We start from the raw sequence: 11,330 nt of genomic DNA, 5'->3' as shown, positions 1-11,330 counted from the left end.
GAAGAGTATGGATATAAAATGATTTTATCTGTATTATATTCTTGGCCTTTAATTTCAAATGGTTCATATATTCCAAAATCAGAATTGTATATAACTTCTATTGTTGTCCCCACAAAATATACATTCATATAATGACTATCTATTAAAATGTAATTAATTTTATATAAAGTAAAATAATCATAATCATTTTTTCCTATGCAGATACACATATCTTTTTTGTACATGATACCTCTGAAAGTAATTTGTGAAACAACATATTTACAGTTTTCATTTTTGTTATCAAAAAAATAATCTGTTATAACAGAAGAAATATTTATATTAAAATTTTCCGAAATATATTCTTTTGCATTATCTGCTTCTACTAAAGAACTATACGTATTCTTAGAATATTGACTTTGTAAAAACTGATGTTTCTGCGATAATAATTTAGTTGCGTTCTTAAAATTTTGTGCATGCTTAATGATATTCTTAAAATATTTATGTTTGCTTTCAAATCGCAAAGTCCATAAATGTTTAAGTGGACCAAAAGATAGGATTAAAGAAGGATAATGAGAAATATAATGATGTTTTGGTCTTAATTTGATATCTGGGAAACATTTTAATCTTAGGAATAAATACTCATTAATTTTTTCTTGTAATAACGCAACTTGACCAATAGATAAAGCAGGAGCGCATACCAAAGAACAGATTTCGCGAAGATGCAGTACTAATAACCAAGTATTATTTTCAATATTTTTAATTGAATCATAAACAGCTAAAGGAAATATCAGTAGTAATCTTTTAATTTGACTTGCAGTACCTGTAAGTTTGCAGTCTGAAGCCTTTATAAGAGAAACATTATTGTATTTTCATTTAAAATTCTAATTTTTTTCAATCGAAAATTTAAAAAATCGAAAGTAAACCAAGATTCTTTGACAAAATATTTAATACAATACATAAGATCATAAGGAACAATACCTTCAAAAAGATCATAAGCTATACAAGGCGGTAATCCTGGATTACATACATGAAAATGATCAAGCTTATTCAAAGGTGAATTTTGCTTTACACCCTTTACTATTGTCATCGCTGTTTTGGCTTGTTTTACATGCAAGTTGTAGTTGTTTGGATTCCTGTTAATGTTTGTACACATATTTTTTAACTGTAACTGGTTCTGAGTTATGTCACAAAAACGACAGAAATAAGTCGAAGAATGAAAATTTTCTGTAAAACCACCTATTTGGTGACTTCCTAAATTATCACCTAATACAGCTACTACAGTGCCAACAAAATTAATTGTTTTATCAGCAACAGAAATAATTATTCCATCTTTTTTTATACTTCTCAAGTCATTTATTAAAGGTTCCAGTACCTTATCCCAACCAAAAAATTTGATATATTTTTCATAACACAGCATAACAAGTTGTATGTGTTCAACTTTTGATCTAAGATAAGCAGGTAAATTTCCTAGAACCATGTATATACCGACAAGTTTAAACTTTTTTTTTGCTACACCTAATGGGTTACACACCTCAAATGCATCTTGATACAATATAATTTGTAAAACATTCCTATTGCTATTAAAAAAATTATTACTTTTTATTACATTACCGCTTTGTATATCAGACAATATATTATCATTACAATGGTTATAGGAATTTAAACAAAATTGTCGAATGTCAGAATTTTGCAATAAAAATTCTAAAGTTTTCACAATTGGAATGTAATGATAATAGCATTGTTCGTGGTTGATACCAAATCCTAAATTTATTTGTTTAGGTGTCACCATGTTAAAGTTTTCTTTAAAATATACATTTCTTGAATATGTGTTTCTAAGACAACCGTGTTAGCGGTGCTATCCGCGTCCGTCTTACCGACTCACCAGGCGCTGGCTACGGCCAATCAGGGGCCACTAGTTACTAGAGATTTTCTTTGTGACCACCCGCAAGGTGGCAAGCATATAAGTGTGGAAGAACACGCGCCATTATTACAAGACATTACAAGAAGAAACGGTACGAAGCGTGTACGTTAATAAAGTGTGCTTTCTACGAGAATCATTTACAGTAGTGTTCTCTTCATATTTAACCTCTCTCACCGGCATTATTTATAGTTCAAGCTCGAACATTGGTCCTTCGAGCCGGATTGAGAGAGACGACACGGTGAATCTCCGTGCAGTGGTCGTTACGCGTCGTACTAGCACGCGCACGAATGGCACGGCCGCTTAGCAACATTAACGGAGATTCAAAGAAGGGAACGATCATCGACTCGGAAGCAGTGCACGCGACGTACCGCATTGTTTTGTAAGCCCGCTACGCAGTAAGTAGGCGACGGGTAGTATATTATAACAAGGAGACAGCAGGCGTAGTCGACATTGCCGCCTTCATCATCACTGCTAGTAGCGTGCAGTTTCTTACACGGACATACAGGCGTAGCCAACATTGCCGCCTTTCATTTCTATTTTCGCTGCCAGTAAGTGTACGACATCTTTGTCGATCCAGAAACGCAAGGCGTACCGGAAGCATCCCAGCCCCGATACGGAATTATAATCGCAGGAAGCGACGTGCGATCTCCTTCGTACGCTACCAAGGTGGCATCCAGTCTCCCGCTCGGCATTTATAGAGAAGCCTCATCATTTTTCAAGGACGTTATTTTCAAGGACATGACGGCGGAATATTCTTCCAGGAAATTAAGAGGATCTCACAGCGAAATTATCTGTACCTTAACGAATAGATAAGTAATAGCAATTTTTCCTGTAAAAAGGTAAATTAGCTCACGACATTAATAGAGGTTAATGCGCTCGTGTTATCGTTACTGTACTGTATCTTATGTTGTATTTCCGCTGCTGTTGTCGCTTATATTGTATTTTCGCTAATATTGCAATACTTCACGTCGCATATATTTTAAACGTTCGTATTAATTGGCTAAAAATTGTTACAGAATGGATGAAATTGCGAGCTTGATTAAGCAGAGAGGCCGCGTTAAGGCCAAACTTACTACATTCGGTAATTTTCTTTCTCTGTTAGTTATAGAACCAGAAAAACAACTGGAATTAAGCAGTCGTTTAGAGAAAGCCGAAAAATTATGGAATGAGTTTGAATTGTTGCAAAATAAAATAGAGGATTTAGATGATTCTGAAGCTCAAACGCACCAGCGTATAAATTTTGAGGATTCGTACCACGAATTGATAAGCAGGGCTCGACAAATCAAGTTGAAAGAACGCCCAACGAGTCCTCAGCTCGCAACAGGTATGCCTCAAGCAGTAATTCCGCAACCAGCTGTCGTAATTGAACCTGCAATCGCTCAAACGCGCACGATATTGCCAACCATAGATTTGCCTAAATTTGACGGTAACTATGAGCGGTGGGTACCGTTTAGAGACTTATTTGAATCACTTATAGCAACAAGTCTAGCTCTTTCAGCTGTTCAAAAATTATATTATTTGAGATCTGCACTGACCGGTGAAGCAGCTAAGGTGATAACCTCGTTAGAAATAACCAACGATAATTATGTAATCGCTTGGGAATTATTAAAAAATAGATACGAGAATAAGCGTTTAATAGTGCAACATCTAATTCAAACGTTGCTCGATTTGCCGTCCATCAATAAAGAATCTTATGCAGGTTTAAGGCAGTTAGTAGACAACGTGTCTCAGCATGTTCAAACTTTATCAAAGCTGGAGCAACCTGTTGGGAGCTGGAGTACATTGCTAATTCACATTATATTACCAAAAGTGGACAGGGGTTCACGGAGGGAGTGGGAATTAAAACGATCCAAAATGGAGGAATTCCCCACTCTAACAGAATTTATAGATTTTTTAATAAATCGTAGTACTTTTTTAGAAGCATTGTCTCATGCAAATCGCAATGTGCAGCCCTCTGGCGATACTTGCAATAATAAGGTGACTCACTCTCAGAATAAAAACGCCTCTCAAACGTATGTTTCGGCGAATAAAGAAAATTGTCCAATGTGTTCTAAAAATCACAAATTGCATGAATGTAACGCATTTCTTAATTTATCAGCTGAGGACAGAAACGCTGAAGCAAAAAAGAAAAAATTATGTTTCAAATGCCTTAACAGCTTTCACGGACGAAATTGTAAAACTCCTAATTGCAAGGAGTGCCGTGGATATCATAATACGCTATTACATAAATTCAAGGCAGTTTCTGAAACTCCAAGTAACAACAATAATGCAAAATCAGAGAATGTTGAGTCTGCGACCGTTAGCCAGGGAGTTGCCGTTGTATCAACTAAGTGCGTATCTACTTTAAATAACTGTAACATAAAGGTAGGCTCTCAAGTTCTTTTGTCAACTGCCATAGTTTTGGTGCGTGATGGAGATGGGGCCTTGCATGAATGCCGAGCTCTACTCGACAGTGGCTCGCAATCTAATTTTATCACGCGTGAATTCAGCAAAAAATTAAACTTAAAGCAGGAGGAGATCAATATGTCTGTTGGGGGCATAAGTAACATGCCAATAAAAATCGCTCAACAAGCGCACACGACCATTCAGTCGCGCGTAAATGAATTTAAGATTACTCTTCCTTTCTTAATTATTGACAAGATTACAGAACAATTGCCGATATACAGAATAAACAAAGCAGTAGTAGACATTCCAAATAATTTAGAATTAGCGGATCCAACGTATCACATTCCTCGTGACGTGGATATACTAATAGGAGCCTCCATATTCTGGGATCTCATGCGTCAAGGACAAATCAGAGGATCAAACCGATCTCTCGTGTTTCAAGAAACTCTTCTGGGCTGGATCGTTGCAGGTTCCCTAACAGCGACTAACGCGTGCCAAAGAAAGAAATCCTATTGTGGGATGACTATAACCTTGTATAAGCAGCTCGAAAAACTTTGGAGTATGGAAGAAATAGAGCAATCATCACCCATCTCTGAAGAAGAAAAATTATGTGAAGAGCACTTCTTAAAGACGCATGTCAGAGACCCAGAAGGTCGATTCATAGTTCGGTTACCGCTGAAGGACAACATTGACGAGTTAGGCGACTCCAGTGTAGCAGCGGCAAAACGTTTTAAGGCAATAGAGCGAAAGCTCAAAAGACAACCAGAACTTAAACAGGCCTATCACGATTTTATAATGGAATACTTAAATTTAAATCATATGGAAGAAATATTGCCGGGACACGAGCAATCTAAATTGTCTTATTACCTCCCACATCATGCAGTCACGAAGGAAGATAGTGATACAACGAAGATCAGGGTGGTATTTGACGCATCATGCAAGAGCTCAACTGGAATATCACTTAATGATTGTCTCAGGGTCGGACCCACGATCCAAGAAGATATATTCTGTATTATTCTTCGACTGCGTCAGCACCAATATGCCATGTCTGCAGACATTGCCAAAATGTATCGGCAAGTCAAAGTTGCCGAAGAACACACTTATCTCCAGCGGATTCTTTGGAGATGGAACGAGGAGGAACCTATCCGTACATTTCGCCTCAACACAGTTACGTATGGTTTAGCCAGTTCATCTTTTTTAGCGATTAGATGCCTTCGAGAAGTAGCATCGCAACATCTCAAAGAGCATCCTAATGCAAGTGGTGCCATATTAAATGATTTTTACGTGGATGACTTATTAACGGGAGCATCTACAATTGAGGATCTCAAGGAGCTAAAAGAAAACATAGTTGAAATACTGATTAGCGCCGGGTTTGATATACGGAAATGGAGATCCAACGTTCCGGAAATCAGCGATCAAGATACTCGCAATAACTCCACAGTAAAAATTGGAGAGCCCACAAAAATACTAGGATTGCATTGGGACACCAACTATGACACATTCCATTATAAATTGAGATTCTCCGAAGAAGCAGGCAAGATCACTAAACGCAAGGTGTTAGCCCAGGTGGCGCAGATACACGATCCCATCGGATGGTTGGGACCAAGCATAGTTAAGGCAAAAATAATATTACAACGCCTGTGGCAGACCAATATAGGATGGGATGACCCAATTACAGGAGAAATACTGGAAATGTGGAGACAGTGGAGGTCTCAAATTCACAATATTCAACAGATTCAGATACCCAGAAAGGTAATAGAAGATAGTCAGAGTCAAATAGAATTACACGGATTCTGCGACGCATCAGAGGCGGCATACGGTGCTTGCATATACATTCGCAGCATTACAAGCAAAAAAATATATACTGTAAGGTTATTATGCGCCAAATCGAGAATAGCTCCTTTAAAAAGATTATCATTACCTAGGCTAGAATTATGTGGAGCAATCTTATTAGCGCGCCTTTCCGAAAAAGCTTCACATGCATTAAACATTGCTACGCACAATATATACTATTGGAGCGATTCAACGATAGCTTTGTCATGGGTCGGAAACGAGCCTAATAAATGGCACACATTTGTCGCAAACAGGGTCGCTGAAATCCATCGCATCACTAACAAGGCAGCGTGGTATCACGTAAGGTCAGAAGATAATCCCGCTGACCCGCTGTCCAGAGGAGTCAATCCTGATATACTAAAGTCAAAAACAATTTGGTGGGAGGGTCCAAAATTCCTACAGCAGGACACGAAAATACAGCCATACGATTGTAAGGGCAATGAAAATCACATACCAGAAAGACGTAAGGTAAATCCAATGGCTCTCACGTCAATTAAACTTGATTCAGATATTATTAAAAGGTTTTCATCATTTACTAAGTTAAAGCGCGTAATAGCTTACTGTTTTCGTTTTAAAAACAAGTCTTTAAAAACTGCAAATAAGTCCACCGGACCATTAACGGTAGAGGAATTAGAGATAGCTGTAACGGCAATCGTTAAGATCTGTCAAGCGAACGAGTTCGCACAAGAATTAAAGGATCTGCGTAAAAATAAAGCGGTAGATATAAAAAGCAAACTCTCAACGTTGCATCCATTCATTGATTCTAACGGTGTTATTCGTGTTGGGGAAAGGTTCCATCACGCACCAATAGAATATACACAAAAGCACCCTATCGTATTGCCAAAAAAGCATCATCTCACTGACTTAATAATAAAGGATGTGCATTATAAAAATCTGCACGCAGGATCGCTAGCGGTTCTAGCATCAATACGTAACAATTTTTGGCCAATAGCTGGTAAGAGCGAAGTGCGTAGAATATTAAGAAAGTGTATTGTTTGTTTTCGCGCAAAGCCAACTAGCTTGAATCAACTGATGGGAGATCTGCCGGCGGTTAGAGTTACTCAAGCCAGAGCTTTTCTTAATACCGGAATAGATTATGCAGGCCCATTTAGTATAAAAATATCGAGAAATAAGACAGGCAAATCCTATTTAGCAATTTTCATATGTTTAGCCACGAAAGCCGTACATTTTGAATTAGTGTCTGATTTGACTGCCACGGCCTTTCTCAATGCACTAAAGCGATTTATTTCCCGAAGGGGAAAATGCATAACGTTATACTCTGATAATGGTACTACATTCGTAGGCGCCAATAATCAATTAGCAGATTTAAAAGAGTGTCTTTTTAAAGAGACCACTCAAAAGCAAATACATGATTACTTGGTTGAACAATTCATAGAATGGAAGTTTATTCCACCATATTCTCCACATGTAGGGGGAATATGGGAAGCGGCGGTAAAATCCGCAAAGACACATTTGAGAAGGATCGTTGGCACTAGCTTGTTGCACTTCGAGGAATTATATACTGTCATGACACAGATAGAAGCGTGCCTTAATTCGAGACCTATCACCCCGCTTTCTGAATGTACTACCGATCTCGAAGCGTTGACTCCAGGTCACTTTATTATAGGTGAGGCAATTACGGCCATTCCGGATCGCGATTCTGCTCAAACTCCGTCGAATCGTTTAACACGATATCAATTACTTTCACAATTAAAACAGCATTTTTGGAAGCGATGGTCGTCCGAATACATGTCGCAGCTACAGCAGCGTTTTAAATGGAAAACTTGTAAACAATTGAACTTAAAGGTAGGCACTATGGTGCTCGTTAAGGGCGAAAATACCCCTCCGATGACTTGGCCATTAGGTCGTATCACTGAAGTCCATCCAGGGCCTGATGGAATTATTCGATTAATCTCTGTGCGCACTAAGCAAGGGATAAGCAAACGAACTTTGCCCAAAATTTGTATTCTACCATTAGAAGACAATGTAATCACTTGATTATTACGTTATTCAATTATTATTTGTTATCTCCAGCGCAATATCGAAAATGTTATGTTTAAAATTTTGTTTTTTCGATTACACCCCGTGAGCTAAATTTATTTAAGTTTTATTTCAGACATATTGTATTAGTATATTTAATTATTCAAGTTATTGTAAAGCTCACCCTTTCCAAAGGGGGGATGATGTTAGCGGTGCTATCCGCGTCCGTCTTACCGACTCACCAGGCGCTGGCTACGGCCAATCAGGGGCCACTAGTTACTAGAGATTTTCTTTGTGACCACCCGCAAGGTGGCAAGCATATAAGTGTGGAAGAACACGCGCCATTATTACAAGACATTACAAGAAGAAACGGTACGAAGCGTGTACGTTTACAGTAGTGTTCTCTTCATATTTAACCTCTCTCACCGGCATTATTTATAGTTCAAGCTCGAACAAACCGTTTACAGGATTGTAAAGATTTGAAAAAATATGGTAACTATTTTGAAACATATCTTTAATTTTGTCTTTAACGTCATTTTGTAGATTACTCTCTGTTAAAGTAGCAATAAAATGTTGTCGAGAAAATTCGGTTATAGATGACATACAATCTATTACAGCTTGTAAAGCACGTTCTGTCAAAAAATATTTTGTAGATAAATTTAAGTATAATTGCGATATAGCTTTTACATAATGCACTGCATCATCGGAAATCTAATTAAAATTTTCTTCTTTTGAGTAAAAATTGCAATTATCAGTATCAAAATTGAATTCTCTGTGATTCTCATTATCAACTCGTTGTTCGTATAAAGTAATATTTGAATGATATCTACATCATGTGTACTGCATAAGTATTGACTGTTTTGTAAATAATATTAGTGGAACAACCTGAATATCCACAATAGATTCCAATTTTACTTTGTCTTATATGATTATACAAATGTGTATTGAAATCTTTCCTATTTATGAAACACACGTTACAATTTCTTTCTTTACAACGATAAATTACATTCGTTTTATTATCCTTATTTATTGTATGACATCTATAAATGTGTTTTTTAAAATTATAATATTTATTAAATTGTTTTCCACAGTTTTTAAAAAAACATGTTATTCTTAGATTAGGCATATTTTTGTGAAAAAGTTGATGATTGTTGTATAACATTATAGAAGAAAATGTATGGTTGCACATTTGACATGTTAACATTATTAATTAAAAAATTATTTGTCGAAGTAGAAAAGAAAGTAAAATGGTAAACGGACAAAGGAAAGAAGGAAATGTATTCAATCCAAAGAAGAGGAACTGTAACAGAATAATTAGAATAACATAGTAATTAATACAAGAAAAACTTATTAGAGGAAAAGATGGTAATACGTCCCCCATCTATTTGGTTTTTCTACGTTTTTTTTAAAAAGAAACGTGTTAAAAAAAAATTTTTATTTCTTAATTATATTCAACTCAAATAGTAATTTATTAATCCAAGTTTAATATAATATAAAACATTTGAAATTATTAACAAACCAGTTTACAAAATGAGAAAAGTTTAAAAAAATAAAGACATTACATTTCGATATATTTCTATTTGAGCACAAATTAAAAAATATTACTTTTTATTCAAATAACTTTTGATACAGATGTAAACTGTCTTTAATTTTTTTGTATTATTTTTGCAGAATCTATAGATTATAATAAAATAAATAATATTATAATATTATAATATTATTATAATTAATTATTCTAAAATTATAATTTTTTCAAATAATTCTTAGCATATTGTATTTACCCTACAACCTCTTTAAAAATATAGTGCGTTATCTTGTTGTTATCTTCTGCAAAAAGTAATTTATTACCATTAAATACTTGTTACTAATTTCAAAAAATAACACATTATCATTACCGTACTTGCAACGTAACAATGCCTTATATCACCAAAATTTTAATGATCTTTTGTAGAGAGAGTTTTGTTTTAATATACGTTTAAGAAAGTAACAATAACATTCGTTACCATTATTATTATCGTTATAGATAGAAAAATGTAATTGCAACGGCATTACAAATAACGCATTACTTTTCAACACTAAGGCGTGTTCAGATTCCCATTCGAGTGCTCCCCAGGTGTCATGACATCCTTGTTTAATAATCAATATATAAAACCTATGTATTCATATAAAATACATTGCATTTATACAGGCAAATAGAGTCAATATGTTGGTTATAATTTAACAATATACAATACTAATTTGATTTCGAATGATTACGAACAATTCCGGACGTTTCGGCAATAATTTCTTGCCATCTTCAGCGATGATATTATATATTCATGTTTCGATTGGGATTAAAGTGTCCAAGAATAAGCACAACCCTCGGCCAATGAAGTTCTTCAGCTTATTGGTTACGATATTGTTGTCTGAATTAATATTAGTATTAAAAATATTGTAAATAATTTTTCAAAAAACTAACATGTAAATATTGTAAATAATTCTTCAAAAAATCCATATGTATAATTGACCAATTATTATGCTTACCCTCAGATTAGCGTAAGAAATATTTGCATATGTAAAATATATATAGTCTCCTTCACAACCATCATTCTTATTATTATGGAATATATCACTTTAATTAAACAGTATTAATTTTTGATCTAACAAATACGTCAAATGCATACTAATCCTTGTTTAACATTTGGTAAACAATAGGGATATAAGGATACCTGGGTGGCACTCGGGTGGGAAACTGAACATAACCCTACAAGGCGGATACATATACACATATGTATAAATTATTATAAAATATCACACTTACCTTTTTCTAAAAAAATTTCTGTGAATTCTTCTGAATAGTATCTAACGACTTTTGTGTGTTGTGACGTGACATTTTGTCAGTCACTCGGAAAAGCAGCATAATGCGAGATCCTGGGTCCTTCAGGGTCAGCGGGCGAGCGCACAAGCGAATGTGCGACATTATTTATTATTCTTATTTCTTTTTTGCGATTATTGTATTACTTAATTTTATTCTTTTTCTTGCGATTATTGTATTATTTTTCTTTTTTTCTTCTTGTCGCTATTTAGTTAAGTTTTAGTTAATATTAAGACGATCCTGAGCTCGGATTTTGCCGGTAATTCACGATCAGAGCCGGTGGCTACGCTGTATTCTTGTGTTCGGCCGCCTCACCTATCGCTAGAAGAGAGAAGACGTCGCCTCCCACGAGGAAGAGATTGCTGTATGAAGAATTTG

General features: G+C 35.4%; 1 protein-coding gene across 1 annotated transcript; it reads left to right on the top strand.

The window, feature by feature from the left end:
* Positions 1-2,917: 2,917 nt before the first annotated feature.
* LOC108781729 (uncharacterized) lies at positions 2,918-8,116 on the top strand. The gene has a single exon (XM_018549794.1). It carries the CDS (start codon positions 2,918-2,920, stop codon positions 8,114-8,116), a length of 5,199 nt encoding a protein of 1,732 aa, XP_018405296.1.
* Positions 8,117-11,330: the final 3,214 nt, after the last annotated feature.

This window comes from Cyphomyrmex costatus, unplaced genomic scaffold (genome assembly GCF_001594065.2).
Source record: "Cyphomyrmex costatus isolate MS0001 unplaced genomic scaffold, Ccosl1.0 scaffold890, whole genome shotgun sequence".
Taxonomy (NCBI): Eukaryota; Metazoa; Arthropoda; class Insecta; order Hymenoptera; family Formicidae; genus Cyphomyrmex; species Cyphomyrmex costatus.
Note: the sequence above shows the minus strand (reverse complement) of the source record. Positions and strands in the feature narration are given on the sequence as shown.

Coding starts and splice junctions, on each gene's coding strand:
- LOC108781729 (XM_018549794.1), top strand. CDS start 2,918: ATGGATGAAATTGCGAGCTTGATTAAGCAGAGAGGCCGCGTTAAGGCC.